Source organism: Manacus candei, unplaced genomic scaffold (assembly GCF_025592945.1).
Source record: "Manacus candei isolate 608988 ecotype Guabito, Panama unplaced genomic scaffold, ASM2559294v1 h1tg000050l, whole genome shotgun sequence".
NCBI classification, from domain to species: domain Eukaryota; kingdom Metazoa; phylum Chordata; class Aves; order Passeriformes; family Pipridae; genus Manacus; species Manacus candei.
In genome coordinates, this window is record NW_026138098.1 from 34777481 (window position 1) to 34801918 (window position 24438).

The 24438-nt window shown below is 44.9% G+C and overlaps 1 protein-coding gene across 1 annotated transcript in view; it reads left to right on the forward strand.

Annotated features, from left to right (window-relative positions):
• The first annotated feature begins 4226 nt into the window (after positions 1-4226).
• IPMK (inositol polyphosphate multikinase) overlaps positions 4227-24438 on the forward strand; it is a 38805-nt gene continuing 18593 nt past the window's right edge. The window contains exons 1-2 of the mRNA XM_051799690.1: positions 4227-4627; positions 8828-8913. Coding sequence (XP_051655650.1) covers positions 4393-4627; positions 8828-8913 — 321 coding nt within the window. The 5' untranslated portion in view covers positions 4227-4392. The remainder of the gene's footprint in view (positions 4628-8827; positions 8914-24438) is intronic.

The following is a 24438-nucleotide window of genomic DNA, read 5'->3' on the forward strand; positions in this document are numbered from 1 at the left end:
CACAGAGCAACAAAATGCTGTCTTTTTCCCTCACCAACCTTCCTGCTGCTGCCCAATGTTTTGTTGGCTGCAGATGCACGCTGGGCCGATGATCTCAGACAACTGTTAACAGCGACTTCAGGATCTCTTTCTTGGGCCGTGACAGCCAGTTCCAGTGTCAGCATCAAAGAGCTTTGCTTTGGATTGTTTTCCTCCAAGTGCACTTTCCTCCAACCACTTAGAGGTTTATCCACACTAAAGCTCCTATGCCAATATTGTGCCTTTTGTTCAGTTTTTTGAGATCCTGCAGGACTTCACTGTCATTGGCATGGTATTTGACTGCCCCAAGGAGGTCAGGAATATCCACAGACCCTGAGACTTTGTGCACACTGCCTTCTGCGGGTTTTACGTGAAGATGTTGAATAAAAGCAGTCTCAGCAAACATCCACTGCAGCATCCTCTACCACAAAAGCCTTTCCATTTGCTTTACATCCCTTAACCTCCTCTCTTTTCAAAAATGAACCTTTCCTCCAAATACTCTGCTTAGTTTCTTCAAGAAAATAAAGAAAAAAAAAATAAACCCCAAGAAAATAAAATCCAAGGATTCTGAGGAAGAAAAGAACTATTGAAATGAGCTTCTCACTTTTATAGTCCTTTTATCTTTCTAATTCAAAACAGACATCCCAAAATTTACAGCTGCGGTTCTGATTGTAGAAAAGGTGATCCAGAAATTACACAACTGCCATGAGTTAACCTCACAGTAATTTTTAAAATGTACTATATTATTCCCAGAGAATGTAGGTTGGCTTTTGACAGCATCCTTTTGTTTCCATTCTGGAAAACCCCAGATGTACCAGTTGCCAGGGAGGACGGTAGTGTCAGTGAGTTTGCATCAGTTTGCCAAGTAAAATATTAATCATTGTGGGACCTGATGCTTAAGTGACAAGGCCATAACTAGGAAAGAAAGCAAGACAGCAACATTGAGTTTTACAGCCACAGAAGACAAGGGTAAGTTTAGATTTTCCTTTACTGAACAAGCACAAAACAGCACAGAACTTCTGTGAATTTACCAAAGGATTAAAAGCCCTGAGCGATTTTAAGAGGGCAACACTTCTGCTGTGAAAGGGCCAAGAAAAAAAACTGCAGCGCAGCTACAACTTCCACGCTGCTGTGACAGTGTCTGCCTTGAGCTGGATGAGTGGGACAGGCCCTCCTGCCTGCAGGAGCCCCACTGCAAATGCTCTTGCCTGTCCAGCTGTTTTTGCTGATGGACATTTGTTCTCAGGTCCACATGTATGGTCCAGGCCAGCTCTGTTACAATCTGATGGGCCAGCAGAAGCTGCACGGACGTGGCCGCCCACTGCAGGAAGTGGCTTTGTGGGGGCAGCAGGGTCGACCTCTCTGGCACAGACATTGCACAGAAAACACAAAAGCAGTTATTTTTGGTGAGGTGGGGATGAATTGGCTGTGAACCATGCGAAGGGACAGTGAAAAACCCAGCAGTGCTTGCTGTCAGCGTACCTCTGGAGTACCAATATTTTGGCCAAGACCCAGCCCCACTATTTTGTTTACCTAATGTCCTCCTGCACTTCCACTGAAGTATGAGCTTATTTCCTGTACTAAACGACTGTGCATCTTGCAGTTAGTTATTAACTAGCTGTTGTGTTTGAAAAAGGGCTTTATTTCAGCAGAAAGTGATTCTTTTGTAATCCTCGGTCAGTTCAGGGGAGCTGTGCAACCTGCCAGTGAGACATCCTCTGGCAGCACAAACACACACCTGGTATTTTTTAGGCATTGTTAATCTGCACGTTTTCATCAGACTGAGTGAGGCAACATTGATTTCCAGCAACAGTGAGAAAGAGTAATCCAGAATTAAACACAATTTTGCCAAATGCATTTTGGGGGGGGATGACTTGGAGGAGGTTCCCAATCAAATGCCCCTCCTTCAGGAGCTGTTTGCAGCCCCTCTTGCTTTCCCTTGGAGTGCAGTTGCACAGCCATGAGAAGTTTCTTTGGGAATCCTGCTGGTAGGTTCAGCTTTCAGTGCAAACTCTTACAGTATCACACTCAGTGGGGAAATGAGTTATTTGCCTTTTCTGGTATTCTCTCTGTTTCATTTAGGAGAAGTTCCCAGATAAGATTAGTGAACTCTGTGTGCTGAGCTGTGAGGGTGGAATGAGTGAGCAGAGGCTGGTCTCGCGTCACTTGATTTCTATATGCATGAATCTGACTAAAGCAAATATCAGGGGAAAGGAAAGAGTTAGTGTTTGCTTATTCCAATTACTCATGCTTTATTATTTCTTTTAATCCTCTCCAGGCCTACTTCTGTTAGCTGCAAGGATATCTAGCAGCTATCTGTTGAGGACTAGGTGCTTGAATAGTCTTTAAATTCCAATTTTATTGCCTTTTAATTCTGTTCTTTTTTCCATTAAGATTTTGAGTTCAGGTAGATTGCAGGTTTAGAGGGGCAAGTTTGAAATGCCATCTCTCTTTTTCTCTCTGAGTTTAGACCCAGATTAGCTGAAGTATCTTGCATCTCTGCAGGGGGAAATATCTTTCTGTAAGGCTCAGGTTGGCATCCAAACCTTGCAGCAGCTGTTGCCACCGAGACCAGGAGCCTTCCCTCTGCCAAATGCATGCTACTTGTGGGTTTTTTTCACTGTACTCCTCAGTAATTCTTGTGCAAGGGTTGGCCAGCTGTGCTATTTCTCTCCTGTGCCAGCAATCCCCTGGGAAAATTCAGTGTTGGGGATCTGAAGATAGGAGCTTACTCTTGCAGCCATCTGACGCCTAATCTTTAGAGCTGGACAGTAATGACTGACAAGAAGGGGATATTCATGAGGGAAAAACATTTCCTGATCAGCCTTGTTACTTCAGAAAGGATCTTGCTGAGTTGTTACCCGCCTCCCCCATCTTACCTAATTAAGAGTGTAAAACAAACTGTTTCATGAACAATGAACTAATATATTTTGATAGATTTATATATTTTGCTCCTTCCTCTCACTCTTCAATACTCTAATTTCCCCTGTGACCTTCCTGCTCCTGTGATACTTTAATTTCCCCACTAAATCCCTCAAATTGCCATCCACTTCTCCAGACCATGTGCCACGTCTCCCAACTATGGGATAGGGAAGAGGTGGTAAGTAATAGCTGAGCTCACCACATCATCATTTCTCTGATGTCAGCACCAATTCCTGAATATGCATCAGCCCATTTTATAAAACCTGGGCAAACAATATATATCTGCTGAAATTCATTTTCCTGTCTCTGGTCTTGTTTTCCTGTCCTGTGTCATACTAATGCTAAACACAACTTGATACTGGCAGATACCACAGCAAAAGTGCAGATCTAATGTTCACAGAGGTCTCCTAATTTTACAAAGGAATGAAACGGCAAAAAGAAAAGGCAGTAATTACAGGCTGATAAATAAAGCTGATATGTGCCATAGTGAAATGTTAATAAAACCTCCCTAGCCAGGCAGTGGGTTTTGGGGTCCTGAGAGTGAATGCAGGGCCATGCACACCTTCCTCTGCCCAAGGGGAGGTAAAATTCAGATTAGATATTAATCCCTTATCCAGTTTTGATCTGGCGTTGGGCCAAGTGCGCTAACCTTCTAATCCAAGACCAGCACCTACGCTGGTAAGGCGTGGTAAGGCTCTGGTTCGGGCTCCTGTAAATATTTATACTGTTCACATGCTTCGGCTGGCTCTCACTTGCAGTCCCTCCGATCTACCGGAGAGAAATTAAACCTCGGGGTGACGGCGAATTGCTAAAAAAACGTAGATGATTTGGGGGGTGTTTCAGGTTACCGAGAACCGCGGGAGGAAACGACCCCTGCCCACCACCGCACGGCTGCGGCCGCTGTCCCGCGGGGTTGGGGTGCCCGCGGGGTTGGGGGGTGCCGGTGGGGTTGGGGTGCCCGCGGGGTTGGGGGTGCCGGTGGGGTTGGGGTGCCCGCGGGGTTGGGGTGCCCGCGGGGCTGGGGGTGCCCGCGGGGTTGGCGTTCCCGGCCGCTCTGCGGGTCGGGGCCGGCTCGGCGGGCCGGCTCGGCTCCTGCTGCCTCCGCCGGCGGCCGCTGAACCGGCGCTGCTCGGCTCGGCCTCCGCCCGGAGCCGCGTCCGCTCGGCGCCGCCGCTGTCACCACAACGGCACAGAGCCCTCGCCGCGCCGCGGGCCGGGCCGGGCCGGGCCTGCCGGCGGAGGCGGAGCCCCGCCCGGGGCGGGGCGGCGGCGGTCGCTGCCCCGGCGCGGGGTGGGCGGGCGGCGCGGCGCGGAGCGGCGCGGGGTGATGGAGCCGCGGGCCCTCGCCGTCCGCTCCCCGGCTCGCAGCGCCTGCTGAGGCCCGGCCGGCCCCGCCGCCGCAGCGTGGCCGCCCCTCGCCCGCCGCCGCCGCCACCCTCCCACCGTCGGGACATGGCCACGGAGCCCCCGCGGCCGGCGGGGCGCCCCGAGGGCGGGTGCGGGCGTTGCGCGGGCGGCGGGCGCGGCGAGGCGGAGGAGGAGGAGGAGGAGGAGGCCGCGGCCCAGCCGGTGCTCGGCGCCTCCCCGGGCCCCGCTGCGGCGGGGGGCGGCCGGCGGCGGGCGCTGAACGGCTGCGTGCCGCTGTCGCACCAGGTGGCCGGGCACATGTACGGCAAGGATAAAGGCGGTGAGCGGCGGCGGGCGCGGGGAGCGGGCGGGGTCGGGGTCGGGCCACCTGTGAGGGGGTTCCCCCCCACCGCGCCCTCCGCTGATCTGAGCTCTCGCAGACCGGCCGTGCCAGGGCGGCGGGGCGAGGCTGGCTTCGATTCTCCTCACGCCCCGCCGGCGGGGCGGCAGCTTCGCAGCTGGCGGGGCGAGGGTCGGTGCGGGCGGGAGGGGCCCCGGCGGCGCCGGGCAGGGCAGGCAGGGCAGGCAGGGCTCGCCGCCGCCGGCTCCGCCGCACCTGTCCGCCCGCGGGTGCCGGGGTGTCTGTGCTGGGGCCCGGGGCCATCGCAGGGCCGAGGGGCCGAGGCCTCCCTGCGAGGGGAGGGAGTGGTAATTCAAGTAACCAGCATGCTAGCACCCCCAGAACATATATAATGGGAAACATATATAAAGGGAACCCCCAAACCTGTGGCCACCAGAAACTTCAGCTAAAATATTAGTAAGCAATTATTAGTTGCTGATTTGGCGATCAGTCTGAAGCAACGGATAGTAAGCAGTCTAATAATACAAATACCCTGAGGATAGAGCATTTTTGGGTATACCTCCACTAGCTTTAAATTTATATTTTAATTTATTTCCACCTTGAGGAATGAGGTGTTGGCCGTCCTCGTGAAGGGGCCTTTTGAAATAGGCAGTGGTCAGTGCCGAAGCGAGCAGTCAAGTTGATGTTGCCAAATGGCATTTCTCACCCTTCCAGGACATCACATTTGCTGTACTCTGAGCCGGGTGGAAGGTACACAATCATTCAACTCCCGGTGTGCACTTTGAGAGTAGCTGTAACGAGTACCTGCTGTCATATTGCCTTTGAACCCTGTCAGTAGGAACCACCCCTGCTGAATAGGCTAAGGGCTGAATTTCAGAACCCTTTCAACCATCAGTGGGTGATATTACAGCACTAATGGTACTGTGAGTTTGTCTTATCTACAGCCTGCATCCATGGTGTGTCTTGCTGCTGATAATCTGGACAGAAAAGTCATTCTTCTCCTTGACCCTGCCAAGGGCTGAACTTCAGAACCCTTTCAGTCATCAGTGAATGGAATTACAGCACTGAGGGCACTGTGAGTTTGTCTTATCTACAGCCCGTGCCCATGGCATGTCTTGCTGCTGATAACCTCCACAGAAAAGTAATTCTTTTACCTTGCCCCTGCTGCAGCTGGTGGATTAAAATGTTGATGGAAGTGCGTTGGGTCCTTGAAGCTGTATGTCTGTCTTATTCATATATCGTAACATGAGGTGGGATCAGGCAAAAAAGGCTCGCTTTCAGGGGGAGCTTTGTCTTTTGCACATCAGTTTTATCGCTGTTGGATTGAGCAGTGCAGGTGGTCATATCGCGAGTGCCAGCTCGAATGGGTTAGGTAAAGCTAACTCCACTACATCTCATGGCCAAGACCAAGATTTTCCTGCAGAGGTACCACCATGGTTGATGATCTCATCTTAGAAATTTTATGTTGGAGACCAGAGCTGCTCTGGTACTCACAGCTCTCTCATTTTTGTAACTTGACGTTCCCTTCTATCCCCGCACACAAACACTCAGAGGACTTAAAGGTATCCAAAGTATTTTTAACTGTTTTATTTATTTTTTTTTAGTTAAAGTACACTTTAATTATTTTTTTACCATAGGGTTTCCTCCTCCTGAATAACCTTTCCGTTTTTCCTTTGTTCTCTGTGAGTGTTACTGCCTTGCAAAGAAAGGCCTCTCACAGCCTCCCTGCATGCACATTTGGCTTTTGAGCACTCTGACTGGCCTTTTGTTGAATGCTGTGTGCAGTAGCACTTCCCCCAGATAAATTGTGTGTATTAAGTAAAGTAACCACCTTGGGTTGTGGCTTAATTCCATAGGTGAGTAGGAATTAAGAGCCAGCACCTGATGGGATATGCCACCTTACAGGACCTCCCACTGCGGTTTGGTGCCTGTAACTTCACAGTGCTGAGGGTTCCCAAGCCATTAGTGGGATTCTGTAGGTAAAGGAGCCATTCTCCTTCAGAGTTACTTGCTCATGCAGATCACAGACCTAACTCTGGCTGCTGTTTTCCTGATGCTCAGGTTAAGATGGCTCATACATACTGGTCTGCCCTTATTAGATACCCTTAGAGGACAGAGGATCTTCTCTAAAGTAAATGTTTGATGTATTTGTGCAAGCAGGTTTTGTCTATAGCTCAGTGAAGCAGGTGGATTGGATGAGATTGTTTTGTTTAGAAGAGTGCATACAACTGCACTGGTTATTTTTGCAGCAGCTTTGTGTTTCAGAATGGTAGCAAGCTTTGCAGGCACAGTCAAAGAGAAATGTTAGTGAGATATTTCAGGATTTTATTTTCTGTACAGTTCTGCTGCTTCTTTAGAAATGTTAAGTTGCTTATCCATGTACAATAGTACTTCCTATCTGTGCTGAAAAACCCCAGGAAGCCTACGACCAACCCATGGCCAGCATTGTTATGTTACTGTGATCTGTAGGTGATGGTATCTCTGCTTGTTGTTATTGTGGATCACAGGGAAGGTTATGGAGTTTACATCTTGGTGGTGAATGTTGTAATGTGACTCTGGTTTCTGGGCCTGCCCTGGTCACAGTGACTGAGTAGGTGCTCGAGTCTCTTAAGAAATGCAGAGAGTGAGGAAACTTTTACATCAGTTTATATTAAACTCTTCAAGTAATATGGATCAGTGCAATAGTGTATGGATTCTATTTCCAGGAATCTTTATCTGGTCTTTCTATCTTGTAAGTTGTCTGCTTGTCTTATCATCAAAGCCAAAACGCGGACTTTGAAGAGTATGTGTCATAAAACCTGTTTTAATGTTGTGATTGTTAGCAGTTTGCATGCACAACACGTGCCATTCAAGTACTTGGTGCACTTTGCAGAGTGGTTTCCAGCACATGCAAAAGGGTGGTGGTGGGGGGGACACAAACTTATTGTGTCTTGAAGATGTTGTGGTCCTCAGCACATTATTATGTGGCAGTATTTTTCTAGTTTTGGAAAGTGTACAAAATCCAGCTTTGAGCAAGAAACATGACTTGAGAGCTGTTTTATGCAAACTTTAAAAGCCAGTCTTAGGTATAGCCAGCTACTGAAACAATTATTCTACATCTGGTGGTTGTTTTAACGTAAATATCTTGGTCTCTGAAGATTTTATTTAGTTTCCAGGGCTGCACAACAAGAGCCCATTCATAGATAATGGTTTTTAAAAGATGAAAACACAATTGCTGTTACAACTGCAGACTCTGTTTGGGACACAAAGCTCCTGGCTCGTTTTTCTGTGTTTTCTCAAGCAGTAAGCTGAAAGTGCAACCTCTTTTGGATACGGATGACATTTTTGCTTCCCTTCTAAACAAAACAGATTACTGTCTGAAAAGCTCCAAATAAATCCTAGGAAAAAAAAAATTTCCAGAAGTGGCTTTTCCTTCTTCCCTTGCATGTTGATGATGTTGAAACTTGGGGCACATTTCAGAGGATTGTAGTTACTTTTCTCCATTCTTGCCTGCATCCATCTCTTCAGTACCCTTGGATCCTCAGTTGCATTTCTTATGAGCTACTTAGAAATACTGATGACTGGAAGGTCATTAAAGCTGTTCCAGGAGGATATTTTCGAGGGTTTTTTTGTGCAGGCATGATGAAGGTATTGCCTGGCTGAGGTGAAATTCTGTACTGTAATTATGGGTGATACAAATAGCATGGGGTGCTGTAGGGGCACTACTTCTAGTAATAAAGACATACTCTTTCCATGCCGCTAGTATAGATGTACATCAACACAACATTTATTTCTGTTTTAATAGTAAGAAATGCATTAAATGTGATACTCTCTTTAGCTTCCTGACATTGTTGGAAAAATAATTTATGAGTTATTTTAGAAGGGAGTGTTTATGCATTCTTAGTGGTGGGTTTTTGGGGGTGGAACTTTTAATGTCAAATTCCATTACTGTGTTGGCCTTGAGCGGAATAAGACCCAGAAAATCATCCAATGGCTAGAAATAGAGGAATGCAAGCAAACCTCTGCAAAGGGTCACCTGTAGGAACTGACAGTTTTGACTCTACTGTCTGTGCACTGGAAGCAGTACAGCTTTGCACATGGGCTGTCCTTGATGGTGAATTCACTATTCCTGGGGGAGGGGGGGGGAAGAAAGGCCTTACCTCTTGAAACTAAGCCCTGAAGGAAATGCTTCTCTTCTAGGCATACTGCAGCATCCAGATGGGACTGTCCTGAAGCAGTTGCAGCCTCCACCTCGTGGTCCCAGGGAACAGGAGTTCTACAATAAGGTGAGGGTCCTGCAGTGAAGAGGGGGGTGGCTTGCTGCAGGTGAAATGCTGGGTGTGCTTCCTGTACATCCTTATCATTGCAGTTGGGAAAGTGCAACCTAAATATTGGAATGGTATGCTACCAACAGCCCTGCCATGGTATCTGTGTGCTGTCTAGAGCTTTCTCCTCTTTGCATCTCAGTCCCCATGCCAGACCTACTTCACTCTCGGATTTAAGCTTGCTTATTTGTTCATGGGACAGCGGAGTTTTCACAGCATCTAAGATGTTATTGAAAAGCCTTGTCTTCCATCTGTGATTAAAGGGATGTATGTTTGATCTCAACTTTCTCGTATAGCTGAGTGTCTCAATTGCTGACATCTAAATTTAGATGTTTTCTACTTTTGTCTAGTCTGGCTTAACTGCTAGCAGTATTGTTCTCATCACTGCATTAAAACTGTTCACTGTGTTAAAGCTCAGCTCCTTCAAAATTAAATGAAAAGCAGAACTCTCCAGTTGTTTTAACTTTAGTTGTTGTGTTTTTCCTATTGCTCATCTTCAAGTTGCTTTATCAGTAACTTTAACAACACCAGACCAGGAAAGCTGTTGCTTGTTGTCTTGTGGAAGTAAACTATTTTTAGAACCTGTACTGTCCTACCTGCCTGTGATAGTCTGTCACATGTTTTTTTCTGTATCAGATTTATATGCCATCTCTCTCCATGGCTTACTAGGTATGAAGAACTGTAGAAATCTTCATGCAGGGTGAGAGAGGACCCTTGAGACCCTCTGTTTATTGCTGGTTTTGGTTTGGGTTTTGTTTGGGTTTTTTTTCTGTAAAAGGGTATTAATTTAAGTTATCAAAAGATCTTGCATATTCTGTGGAAATGAGAACAAACTAAGCAAGGTGCTTTAAGCAAACTGTGTGTTTGAGTTAGTAGGAGCCAGTTAAATCTAAATGTAAATATATTTCTGAGGTTTCTCAATGACTGTCATTGAGTTGAGGTTAAGAGAGATGCCGTCCAGCCTGAATGGTTACCCTTCAGTAAAAGGAGAAAGAAAGCTTGAACAAACTTCTTTGGGCACCAGGCTGTTCTCTGAAATCCTGAGGCACAGACAGTAATGTGCTAACCCTGTCTAAAGCCAGCAGGTGAGAGGGGTGAGCTCAGGCTTTGCTTGGACATACACCTTTCACAGCAGAGACTTTATCATTTTGCCTGTTTAAGCTTAGACTCACGTGACAAGCTGTGAGCAAGTCTTTGAGAAAGTGGTCTGTGTTAGTGCCCTTGTTACTGCTCTGTGAAGAAGTCAGGTCTCAATGCCTGTAACTTGCAAAGTTAACTTCAGTTCTTCTGAAGCTGGGTTGCTTCTAACACTGAATTTTTTTGGTTATAAGCCGTCTTGGAGAGGAGTTGGGCAACTCTTGAAAAGTAACAGAGAAAGGGATGATGAGCTTTGCATGGACTAGAATGCATTTTTGTGGGAGGAGGGAAGGAGAGCAGATGCATGTGTGTGTGTAGGTGTAGGTGAACACAGGAGAAAGGTCTTGGGGATTTGTTGCTTCTCAACGATTAACTGCAGTCATGTTTACTCTCAGACAAGAACCATGTGATGTGGGCTATAGACAGCTGATCACTACATGTGGTTGTTACAGGACGAGGTTAACTGTGGATTGGGAGGTTTAGGGTAAGGTACAGTTTCATATACAGCTTGAGCTGATCCACTGCCAAGATGGAAATGCCTTCCTTCCCATTCCTGCCGTTTAACCTTGTACTGTGATGGTGCTTTTTGGACATCGATGAACTGATCTGACCTATTTAAAAGATGGCAAACTTCCTTGTCTTGGTAGTCTTCTGCCAGTTTCTGTGACTAAACTGATAAGCAATGGGAACAATAGGGAGGCTGTCCTGCTTTGGTGACTGAGTTTCACCCAGTTGTGGGCTATAATCAAAAAGAGGTTATCACCTTGGAGTAGGCTGATGAGCCTCCAGAGAAGGGGAGAAGGAGAATATTACCACTGCTCGAGGCAGGGAGTTGTTTACAAGGTGGTCAGTTCAGGAGATGGTGAGAAACAGTGCAGAAATGAAGTAAGTGAAACAAGACTGAGTCCCAGGCTCTCACTTTGTCAGGGCTAGACAGCAGGTCAGTTGATAAGATCAAACTAGAAGGTTGTCCAGTAGTATATGTGGATTAATTGTGATTTTTTTTTTCTTTTTCCATTTCTGCCTCTGTTTTTTCATATGTCTTAGAACTGTTTTGTCTGTAGTGGTAGGTCGGTCACTGCTCCCTTTGTATGCCACCTCACACTGTCCTGAATGAAGATTAGACCCCCAATACCTGGGTCAGAAACAAGTGGGGTACCTTTACTTACAGTAAAGCAAACCTTGTCTGAAGTCACTGAGAAGCTCTGTAGTTTGTGGTAGCAAGAAGACGAGCGTGTCTCAGTTTCAGCTGCATGAGTCAGCTGGAGAGCAGCTATCACAGATCTGAAGCAGAAGTGTCTTCCAGGAACCAGGAAGTGGTATTTCAGTGCTTGTGAGCTGGAGGCTGCAGGGAATGTGTCATCAGAGAAGATAATGAGGCATTAAGAGACAGCTTTGACTAGAACTCTGATATATTTAATGTGATACCAGGTAGATATTATCTTCTGTTTGGACCAAGAAAATCTTCTCTTCTGAAACTGCTGGATTTGCTTGCAGCTGGACGTGTGAACATGACAGAGGTAAAAGTCTGCATCAGTGAATCAGCAGAAGTTTTTCCCATGGTTATTGATGGGTTATTTTCTGTTGAACATGAAGCTGAGTACTTACTGCTAGAGCCCAAACAAAATGGGCTTCCATTTGGAATGGAAACTTGAGCAAGACACTGTAGTGCAAATACTAATAGTGATCTGAAACCTGCTAAGAAGAGGGTGGCAGCTGGAAGTTTGAAAGAATTTCACAGGACTCTATCTATTTCTTGGGAAGTCTCTCAAGTAATTCCTACTCAGTCTGCTGCCAGGTTACCTTTCCGATTTTGTCATGGTATATTTTCAGTTTAGCAGTTAAAAAACCAAACCAAGTAACCAGCCCACCCTCTAAATACAGGTCTTTTTTCTTAAGAGATTAATTCCCTGAGTAAATCAAACTTTTACCTCTACTACAGCAGTTCTGTACTGATGGGGAAGGGGCTTGCCATGACTCTGTGTTATGAGGGAGGGGAAGAATGACAAGATTATTGTGAATACCTTCTATGATAAAATGTAGTAGAACAATGAGCTGTTTGTAGTTGTTGTTAATAACTTACTGTGCATTGCTTAATTTATCATTGGAGTGTGACTTTCTAGCCGCAATGTCCACTTGCTATTGAGTTCTGTAAATCTGAGTAATTATAAAATTATAAAAAAATTATTAAAAATTATATTATTATAATTTTAATTTTGTTCTTGCAAACTCCCTTCCTGTACCTGAGGGCATGAACCCCTTACAAACATTGCCTGCATAAACACAGAGTGTTTTACCAGGTATTCTAGTACCCTTATCTGGGTGAAAAAAAATTGCAGTTTTTTTAAGCTTGAATAGCTACAAAATGCTTTGTTTTCAATAGGTCTGAGCAGCAAGAGAACAAAACAAATTGAAGTAAAAGGGTTGTGGTTTGTTAAGGACTATCTACACTGCTGATCAGTTGTTTCTATCTAATGTCAGTGCCCTGTGAGAACATGTAGGTGGAGACAGTCCACCTTTGAAAGGGGCTTCAGGGGGGAGCAGTATACAGAGGTGTGGGAACAGGGAAATAGTGTTGTTTGAAAATGGAGTAGACACCCTTTTCAATTAAAGGGAATAAATTGGTAAAAGGCAGTTGTGTGTTTATGGTAGGCTGCCTACACAAGCGTGCAAAGAAATCCATGGAAGTGGGCTGCTCCTCAGTGTGTTTTGGGATTTGACTTCAGTGTGCTTTATGCCAGGGCCCATTTATCTGTGCTGAAATGGTCTGATTTAGTTCAGCAGTGCTGGGAGAGGGAGGAAGCCTATTGGGCCTCCTACAGCGATCTGGTGGCAGATGAGTTGGAACTGTGAGAACAGCATCCTTTGGAAAGGTTAGTACAAGTGAAGGAGGTAAACCCCCTGCCTAGCTGGGTATGGAGCTCCTGTCTCAGCCATGCTGGGCTGTGCCCAAGAGCACTCTGTGCTAGCACAGCTCTCCCTGTCTAAAAGGCTGTCCTCTTCAGCACAGGGCTCTCTCCTTAGTTTATGGTGTCAAAAATGTGGCATTGCAGAAACTGCTCTCCTGTTGGTGCTCTGCAGAGGGGGAGGAAGCTGGAATGTCAGGCTTTAGAGAGGGGCAGCTGCTTTTGTGGCACGAAAGGAAAGGGTTTGGGCTGCAAGGAGGGCTTGCCCTTCTGCCCTGCTCTGTTGAGACCCTGCCTGCAGTGCTGCATTCAACCCTGGAGTCCCCAGTGCAGGAAGGACCTGTTGGACCGAGGCCACCAAAATGATTAGAGGAGCACCTCTGCTATGAGGAAAGGCTTAGAGAATTGGGATTGTTCAACCTTTGGAGTCACCTTAGAGCCTCTTCCAGTGCTTAAAGAGGTTCCAAGAGAGCTGGAGAGGGACTTTGGATAAGGGCATGGAGTGACAGGACAAGGGGAATGGCTTCACACTGGCCGAGGGCAGGGTTAGATTCAATACTGGGAGGAAATTTTTCCCTGTGAGAGTGGTTATTCTGTGAAAACTGATGAAGGGGGAATTTACAGTGGTTGAGGTTACCTTTGTGACTACATTTTCCTACAAGCTGTTAAGCACTGCAAGATGGAGTGTTTCTTATGTTCAACAGAACAAGAGAAGGTGGCTGAAGTGTTTTGAAGTGGCAGCTCTTCTGATCCTGGCTTCGGTGGGGCTGTAAACCTTTTACTGTGTGTAGCTGATCTGAGCGTGGCCTACTGAAGTTTTCGAGGTTGCTAATGCAACAGCTAATAAACTGAGATTTAATGCTTCACAGATCCATAAATGTTCCTGTAAACTTTTATTTGAATTGCCCTTCTGCTCTCCTGTGGTGACTGTATGATACTTGGGGTATGAGTAGTACACCTTTCCCCCTTATGCTGCCTGCCAAAAACTGTCCTGAGAAAGCTCTTGCAGCATGGACAACTTCCAGTGCTTACCTTTTTCTTTCTTTCCCTGCCATCCCACAACCCCCAGCCCCCACCCCGCTCCTGTTTGCTGCCTGTCAGAATTGTCATAGCTGGTTTTAGTGGTGTTGCCATGTCATGGCTCCAAATAATGTATGGTTGCAATAGTGTAAGGTTTCCAAGGCTGTTGTAATGCAAGTCTTACCTGAATTCTCAGATACTCTTGTCCCAGGTGCAAGGGTAATTTTGGGGGATTGGAATAAAAAGGTGGACAGGGTTTTCCTAGTCCCAGCTCAACTCTGGCAACCTCCTGCCTCTGGCCAGTGCTTGTAAACCAAGGGAGCTGGTTGACCCCGTGTAGCATTGTGAAAAGATAATTGAGCTAATCACCTGGCCCTTCTGGATAACAGATCTTCCACCCTTTGCCATTAAGTAATGGATCTGTTAACTGCTGTAGTGGTATTCCAAGTTCAGGGTTTGAGCCCTGCTGACATGGAATGTGAATGCAAGGAAGCTGTTGCCACTGGAGATAACAGAAAATGTTTTTCACTTTTGTTACATGTCCTGAAAACAAAGCCAGGATGTAAGAGACACAAATAGCTCCAGCATGTAAAAGAGATTTACACTGGTTAGGTGAGAGTTAGGCACTTGAAAGCTAGGAACGAATGGTTTCGTGGTTGCCTGTGCAATTGTTCTGAACTTTTTTTGGATGCATTGTAATGCAGCTTTCAATAGGGCCACGGCCTGTCTTTCTGTTTTGCTTCCCCTAAAGAATGCACTAACTCATTTTACAGCCTGACATAAGGCAGAATGAATATTGTTTGTGAAACTTTTGCTGACTCCTTTGTAACAGTTAGTCTTTGAGTTTGTGACTGGAGACTAATGTGTTGGACCCAGTTATGTTAATGTTCCTGAAGCCACAGTTCCTTGTGCTCCTGTGGTTACAGAGAAGAAATGTTCTTTTCTACAGTGTCTAATTTTAATTAGTATTCCAGCAGCTTCAGGCAGTACAGAAGACTTGTGGTGACTTCCCTCCCCCTCCATGGCAAAAAATCAAGCCAGCAGCCTGAAAGATGGATTTTGGCCTAGAAGCTTTTGCACAGAGTTGCAGGAACTGACTCCTGAGGCTCAGCTCCCTTTCAGCCTACATAGCACAAATCACAATCAGGCAGCCTGTGTTCTGCTCTGCTAGTGACGGAAAAGGAAAGGGATTGGGGAGGAAAAATACATCTTGTGTCAGGTTGAGTTACCCTATTTTGTAAACTCAGTTAACTGATTTTATAGTCTTGATTTAGATGCTTATCCTTGGCTGAAAAAGGAGTGGATGATGGAATCATGCTGCTATTGTGTACTAAAATATCATTATCATGTGATCATGTCTCCAGCTAAGGTTCTGATTTTCAGTCTTGTATGGACAAAAAAATAGGATGCACGATTTTCTTACCATCTTATTTTGGAGATGCAGTGCCTCGCCCATGCCTTTTATTACTACCACATTCAGAGCTGTAGCTCAGGCTCCCAAAAGGTCATCTTCAGCCTTGCCTCATTCTGGTACATCCAGATCTGCCTCATTGTCAGCAGAGATAGTGGTGCTGAAGTGTACAAATTACCCATTGGCAAGCATAGCAAGCATGTCCTGATACAGTCCATTCCTGCACTTGGCATTGGTCCTCCTGCTGGGAAACTGTCTAGAAGTGATCCTGTTTTGCTGGGGAAATGGGCAACCTGAAATAGGCAACCTGAAGTTCCCAAATGAGCACGTGAAGTTGCCTCACACTCTAAACCATGAGCCTGGGCAGAAGTATTGTAGTAAAAGGAAGGGCACACAGTATTTCTTAACTAATGAGAAGAAAATGGCTTTTTGACCAAGTTGTGAAATACTACCAGCTGGTATTCAGATCTTTTTCATATGAGGAGTTGTCTAAGAGAGATGAAGCATGGGGTGTAACTGTAAGAATCTGCTGAGTTCGTACTATTGTCTTATAAACATGTTTTTTGTTCTTCACTATTAAGTGACTGAAAGCTGACTGTGCCAGGGCAGTAAGACTTAAAAAGTATGACATTTTTTTGATTCTTGCACTCTGCAGCAAAAACGATGCAGTAGAAGGTTAACCTAGAAGGGTATGGTGAGCTCCTTGAGGATTGTGTATCACAGAATAAACTACAACTTGCTTTAATATATCAAAGAAACCCTCATAAATGGAGACAGTAAAAGGCCATTATTGCAATTTGATGCTATTGATGGGTGGGGTTAGTAGCAGACTGAGTAACTTACAGTCCATGTCATTCAAGTAAGCAGGGAAGAAAATCCAGTTCTCTTACCAACCTCATTTTGAGGAAGATTTGTCATTCCTGAAAGTAGACCTGGCTGAAAGTTAAGCAAAAATGCAATTTTAAAGTGCACAATATGTTAAATTGAATTAAGATACAGTGCAGTGCTCCTGCTGTGCTGGAGGGTCATGTACATGTGCAAGTACTTTTTTGGACTGGATCAAATATCGTTTAGACTTCATTTATGAATGTGTCAGAATATGGATCCACTTACTAAATACACGTTAGTGTTACACAGAAAAAACTGTGTTCATTATAAGTTCATTTAAAGGTAAGATACAGTTGGTGAGCTGCCAGTATGGGATTGAGGAAAGTGTAGGTTGCCTCCTTGAAAGAAAAGCAAAATAAATTTAGTCTCCAAAAAGAGTTCTAGTTTCCAGATTTAAATAAAACCAAACCTAAAAACCCAGGCTTGTAATATGAGAATGTTGTCTGATGACATGCTGGAGGGAACAGATGCCATCCAGAGGGACCTCGACAGGCTTGAGAGGTAAAACCTCAGGAAGTTCAACAGAGCAAAGCACAGGGTCCTATGCCTGGATCATGGCAATCCCAGGCACACCTACAGGTTGGGTAGTGTAGTAACTGAGATCAGCCCTGCAGAGAAGGACTTGGGGGTGATGATGATGAAAAACTCACTGTGAGCCGGCAGTGTGCGCTCACAGCCCAGAAAGCCAAGGGAATCCTGGGCTGCATCCAAAGGAACGTGGCCAGCAGTCAAAGGAGGTGATTTTCCCCCTCTGCTCTTGTGAGAACCCCACCTGGAGCACTGCATACATTTCTGGTGTCCCCAACACAAGAAAGATATGGAACTGGTGGAGCAAGGCCAGAGGAGACCACCAAGTTACTAAGGGGACTGGAGCACTTCCCCTACAAAGACAGGCTTTGAGAGTTGGGGCTGTTCAGCCTGGAGAAGAGAAGGTTGCATGGAGACCTCAAAGCAACCTTCCAGTATCTGAAGGAGCCTGCAGGGAAGCTGGAGAGGGACTCTTCATTAGGAAGGGTGATAGGACAAGGAGTAATGGCTACAAGCTGAAAGAGGGAACATTAAGGTTAGATATTAAGAAGAAATTCTCTGCTGTGAAGGTGATGAGACACTGTAACAGGATGCTCAGGGAGGTTCCCCAACCCTGGCTGTGTTCAAGGCCAGGTTGGACATGGACAAGGCCTTGAGCAGCCTGGTCTAGTGGGAGGTGTTCCTGCCCATGGCATGGGAGGTTGGGACTAGGTGAGCTTTAAGGTCCCTTCCAACTCTTAACATTCTATGTTCTATAAATGGCAGTTTAAATGGAGTGCCTTGGCCTGGCACTTAGGCAGTGAGCCATCTTAAGGTGCTCAGCAGGCTGTGGGACCAGCTGTATGCTGGCATTGCTGCCAGGGAGGGGATGGAAATGTGTGTGGACTGTGATAGTGCTGTCTCTGAGTGACTGAACTTACCATCAGTCTGCACCAGCAGGGTAGTGCTACAGTGCATTCCTTCTGAGGGCTGCCTCTTACAGTCCTAGGAAAAACAACCCAACATATTTCTGTTAGGACTTGGATCCCATTTCTGTCTCTTTGAAATGTAAAATTAAATTTTGCTTTTCTGAGTGTAACTGCTTCAGGATTTCTCCCAACCCTTGTTCTCTCTCACTTCTATCTGGGAATCTTCAGCTGGGATCATGCTGCTTTCCAGAAACAAAGAGTAAGGCTGAATGTTCTCACAAAGTGAAACAGCCGTGTTGGCTTCTTTCCCCTTTTGTCCTAATGTTCTACCATTCCACTTTCAGTAATTTCAGTGATAATTTAAGCTTGAATAGTTGGAGTTGCTTAAAAAAATTATTCTTAGGGCAGAAAATTTGTATGAAAACACTCTGGCTGCTGGCTTTATTCAACTCGCTTTTGCATCTGTGAGCTCAGATGTGTCAAGGTAGCGGTTTCTGACCAGGTCCATGTCTTCCCTCAAAATCCTGAGCACTATTCATGCTGCACCACTTTGTGCATTGCAGTAACAATGTGCTTTTGGCGCAGTAGTTGTGAAGACAGATGAGAAAACTGGTTGAACTGTACTCCTGCGAGACCAAGTACTTGACTTTCTGCCTTGAAATTTGCTGGGTCTCTCTCTGGGTGCTGGTAGCTTGAGTTTTGCAGTGGGTAACTTCAGGTCAGCGTCTCTCCAGCTCTGTTGGGTAAGCATTATCAAAGAAGTAAGAAATAAGTAAGAATGGGAGAAGTATTTAGTATGTTAAAATTGAAAATTCCTTATCAGAAGACCAATGATAGTATGTCTTAACCATTTTTTTAGGCTATGTTCTCTTTTTTTAGGCCTCTAGTGGATAGTGCCATATGTGAACTCTACTCCAGTTTGCTGTATGTGCACGTTGGCATATCTGAAGAGAATTCTGATTAGATTGTGGAGCAGAGACTTTGATCTGCAATGTGCCATGTACTTTTGGACTATCCACCTAAAACTTTCATAACCTACTTAAGAGGCTGCGTAACCAGTGTTAGAGCTGGTAACATAAGTACAATCACCTACACTTTCCTGGGTATCATCTTTAAGACCTTTCTGTGTTTGTAAGAAAACAATCAGATAGTGCTACCTGAGGGATCAGACTTTGTTGAGCATCCTGAAAGAAGTATTGTCTTCGACTTCGGAGTGCTCTCAGGTTCATTGAGAGCTGAAGCTGACTGTAATATCTGATGGTGCTAGTGACTTGTAAACACAGGAGAGACTGAAGGGCAAGAGAAAGCCTGGTTCTGTGGCAAGAGATTGGTGATGAAACATGATCTTTAATTTTGCAATTTTGACCAAGAAGGCTGTAGCAGCCACTACCCCGCTCTGTGCTCAGCTGGGTGACTTGCAGCAATTGTAGGGAAATGTGGATAAAGTAAGCAATTAAAGCTTGCTTTGTTGTTAATATTTAGTTGCCCAGGAATCGTGTGGGATGAAAGATGAGATGGGAGTTTGTTGTCTTGCGAAGGGGGAAACAACACTTCTCTGCTTCTGATGGGGTAGGGCCAGATGTCTGCTTATGCCTTTCGAAGTCCTTTGCTTCCTTGCCTCTACAGTAAATGTTTATTGGAAAGAAAGAGGGCCTGGAGGATCTGTCTCTCCCCAGTTTACCCTGAGCCATTTGAAGGGACCTGCTGTGGGTGCTGGCTGCTGTTCTTCGCTCGTGGCTCACCCCGGAGTATTTGTTCAGCATTGTGGTGGTGGCTGTGCCTGACCCCAGCCTTTTGGGTGGTTCTTCTGACTGCTCTGCCACATCCTGAGAAATGGGTCAGGGTTTGCTTTGCCTCTTGTAAAGATGGTTCTGTGCCTGGGGCTTCAAATCTTGCTAGAGTCAGCCTAAATTTGACTATGTAAAATGTGAAAGTGGATGAAATGAGACCTGCTGGTTTTTTTGGCATTGTAGAGAATGAGTGGTTGATAAACATGATCAAATAAGTGTCTCTTTGGGAGATTTTTGAAGCTTATTTTCACAGCCTTCATTTTTTGGAAGGTAAGATGGCCAACCCCTTGCTATAATGTAGATTTTTTTCCTGACTCTTGGAAGAAGGGCATGGTTGTCACAAGTGTGTACCGTCTTTATTCGAAAATCCATTTATGTGGTCAGATTGTAGGAATAGATCCTGCTTTGTTCTAAACTTTCTTTCTTTCTGTAGGTATCTTCATTGAGAATGATTGCATTCTCATTAGTATACCTGTATATTGGATAGTAAAATAAGCAGTTTGGTATAATAGCATTTAATATGACATCACTCACAAATACTTAACTTTTGAAATTATTCTGGTGTCAGATATTTTCAATACAAGCAGAGCTGGCTCAATGCCAGTCGTATTTATGGAAACAAATACTGCTGACCATGATGGTACCACTTTGAAAAGAAGCCAGGGCTGTCTGAGCTGTAAAGCCAAGCAGATACGAATTGCTGAAGTCAGAGGTGCTGTTTCAACCTCAGTTTTTTGGCCCTTGCACTTGCTTGGTGTAACTGGGTGAGGTAGGAGTCCTGAGGGAAATGTGGTGTGCGCTCAAGTAATTAAAATCTGTGATATAATACATACCCAGGGGGAGAGGGAATTAAGCTTGCACTGTCACCTGTAAATCTTGCATTTGCTAATTTAAGCACATGACTGAGCTGCATTAACTGCTCATAAAACCCCGAAAAAACCACACTGGACACTGAACTGTCTGCCTGATGTTGGCAGCTGGTTGTGTATCCTGAGACTGCAGGCTGTAGTGCTGCTACCTTTTGGGATAGGTTATGATAGCTGGCAACAAAGGAAGGTGATGGTTCAGACTGATATGCCCACTCTGGCATTTAAAGTTTCCTACTCAAATAGCTTTACAATAAATGTGAGTTTAAAAAATATATATATTCTTTTAAATTAACTCCTGAATACTTTGGAAGATTCTCTACAGATTACTTTCCTGTCAAAGTGGTATTCTTTTCATCAGAACAATTTAAGACAGGTCTGTACTGCCAGAACTAGTTTCCTGCTGAAGTTTAAACATTTATTTTACCCTCCCTCTGTCGTTTATGTCATTAACTAGTCTTTAGAAAACAAAAAAAACCCCAAATGTCATGTTGCATTAAATAAGAGAAAAGAACATTCCCGTGGTCCCAAGCCGCCCCTGTTTGCATTAAAAAACAGATGAATCTGTTTGAAACACACCAAAACAGAGTGTATTTTGGATTAAAATCTTAGGGATGGTAAATTTGCCTCGGAATTAAAAACTCCTGAGTGACTGGAAATTATGACTTCATGAGGTCTGTTAGACTATCTGAGCTGCCACAGGACATGTGTGGGGTGTATTCTTCCCATGAGTTAGTGGCTGTAATTTGCAGTGGTGATGTTGTGAGCCCTCCAAATGTCAGCATCCTGTTTACTTGCTTTTAAGTCCAGCAGTTACTACATTTTCTGTCTCCAGCTTGTGCTATCAGAGGAATGTAGCCTATGATACATAGAAGGGATACCTCCCCAAGATGAGCTGGCAGAATTATTTTGCAGTTCTCAATTTGTCGAAGACATTATGTACTGGTAGTGGAGAAATTGCTTCTATTTGTCAGTATATGCTGGAGAAATGGAACTATTGTTGCATTAAAAAGAAAAAAAACATTATTGCTGAAAGTGAAATATTACTGAAAGTGGAATATTGCTGATGTGAGTAAAAATTTAATGGTTTATTTATAAAGGTTGTTGTGGGGTAAGTGATAACCTGCATTTTTCACGAGTCTTTCAACAGTATTGGTAGCAACTCCTTTTGGTGTATGAGGTACACTGTTTATTTCTCATGTGGTCTTAGGGATGATGTTGTTATGTATACATCTGTATTTGGCATTCTGATTGACATCTAAGTGTATAGCTTGCTGACAGGTTGTATGAACTGAGAAGAAAAGCCCATGACACGTGTGCTGCTTACAAGGCCCTGCTCTAATGTCCTGCATAATTCCTGAAATATCTGGTTTTATAGCTTTGCCTACACCAAGTGACTTCCTCTAATCTCTATTCAGAGTAAATGCTTATTCTTGTGTGACATGCCAATACATTACAGGGTAAGATTGAAGTTTATCTTAAGGTTCATATAATATAGAAGTCTCCATATTAGAAGTGCTTTGTGTACATTAGGTCAGACTTACGAAGGGAGTTTATTACTGGTTCTGGGAGTGAGGCAGCTTCTTGAGAGACAGAAGTAATGCACTTAGATCTGTTATATCAGAGTAACGATACTGAAAAATGCATTACTTGGGAGTTCTGTCTCCATTTAAAATGTCATATATCACTATATTAAGGAATGGACTACTTGGAAGACATGGCTTCTGGAGCTCTTTTCTTCATTTGGCCTTGACTTTGGGCTAAAAGACCCCATTATAAATTATCTGACTATCTGTGTTGTATCCTGATGTTTGGAATACACAGGAGTATACTCATAATTACTTGCTTAGTTGCTAAGTTCAATTGCCTAAAGTTGATGATAAAAAGTAAGTCAAGGGTACTGTCTCTTTAAAAAACAGAAGTGGTTTCCTGACATTTCACTTTCTCAGAATCTTTTGCCAATAGATTAAGTAATTGAGTTACTGTGTTTGCCTGTTTTTTCAGTTGCATTCAGTGTTTCTTCTCCTTGTCTGCTGCACTTTTGGTTTCCATCTCTCTCCTCTTGGTCATGACCTAAATATATGTACTTACTCACATGTAAGGGCTGTGACACTGCACGATGGACACTGCCTCTCAGATCTGCTTAAATTCACCTGGGAAAAGAGCATTTGTGCAGGGCCAACGCGGGTCCCTACCTTGGCTGTGAAGTGCTGTGATCATAGACTACCACAGTAAACAAAAATTGGGTTTGTACTATTGGTCTGAAAATGCTTACAGCATGAAGTAATGCCACCTGTCAGTGCTTGGAGTCGTGGCCCAGGAACAGCTGTCTCTACAGTGGGGAACACTAAACTGTTATAAAAGAGAGCAGTAGTCCGGGCTGTGCCTCAGCATCTCCCTGGTGCTAATCTTTCTGTCTGTTCTCTCCCACCCTTAACTTCTTTTTTCCTTACTTAAACTAGTAAGATCAAGCTAGATCTCTCTTCTGGAGAAAGCGCTGTCTTTGCTGGTGATACCCGAGGCTCGGTGAAGAAATGTTGCATAAATACACAGCAGGCACTGATCCTGGGAGCAGGCAAGGCTTTTTGCCTTAGAGCACAATATACCAGCGTGTCAGCTTGTGTTAACATGGAGGAAAACTGGGCCTAGATGTACAGTTATGTGTCATCCTCAGAGGTCATGCCAGCTTGTTGAATCATGACGTGTGAAGAGAGATCAGTGCCCTGTGAGGTGACTGTGACTTGTGAGATACGCACCCAGCAACTTCTGTATGCTTAAGATAGCAGCAGTAGTGGCAGAGGGTGCGGTGGGGGGTGTGCCAACGTTTTGCAACACGCTGTGCACATGTTCTTGTGGTCTGAGCTTTGAGGTTTCAGCCCCTTCCCTTAGGATCTTGAAAATGGGGCATATCCCGTGAACTAGTTAAAGGAACAGGTCAAATTCATTACCCTGGCGTGCAGTCGGCGTGGATTCGGGTTTATCGTGTTTTTGATCGCTGCCCAGTAATGCTGCTGGCATGAAGGTGTCAGAATTGTGGCTGGTGCAAGCCCAGGAGAACCCCGTGTTAGCTGTGGAGCAGCCCCTGTGTCAGAAACACACAGGTGATTTGAGTTTGATGTTTCTGCAATGAAACCTGAATTTAGCACAAACGCACATTAACTTATTTAGTTAATATTAACTTATTTAGTGTCCTGCTGCTGCATGAGGTTCTGTCTAGAGTTACCTGGCACTGGTGAGGATAGCCGAGGCTTGCCTTGATTCTCAAAAATTGCAGCTGGACTTCAGGTTTGTTTTTTTTCTCCCTAGTTGTATAAACATTGCAACAAACATAGGCATGTATTTTGCAATACCTCCCCACTGGAGTTGCCATCACAAGGTATTCCCCTACTGAGGTTAAATGTGGTCTGACACGGTGAGCTGAGCCAACTCTGCAGAGCTGTTAACACTTGACTTTTTTTGCCTTGCTTCTGACTTTGCAGTGGGCTCTGGCTGCACTGAAGTGAAAGCAGAACCTTTAGCATGGTTTGGTCACTGTGCAGCATCCATGGGTATTGCTGTGCAGCCACTGTGGGGCTGAGGGGCAGGACAGTACTCTGATGGCATCACAGCTAGGAGAACTGTAGGGGGATTGGGATGAGAGGGCTCCTAAATGCAGTAGCTGTCACTGTAACCTGTACTGGAGTGGATATAGATCATTTAGTCTGCAAAGCACATGGAAACCTATAGGCAATCCCCTGTGTCTGGAACTACATCTTTGGGTGGGATAGGAGTGAATGTGGGCAAGGGAATGGTTTTGAAACCACAAACTGGTGACAGTCGTGATTCCATAGGCTTTGTTTTCACTCTGCAGGGAATTGTTCCTTCAGGAATATAAACCAGCTGCTATTTCCAAACTGTTCGTGTTTTTCCTACAGAAGTTAAAAAAAAAGTTGAAAGCGTTAAATGAAAAGAAATATATTTGAATTGTGTATAATCTCTGTGATGTACCTACAGCATGAATTGTTTTGGAGGAGACAAGAAAATACTATCTAG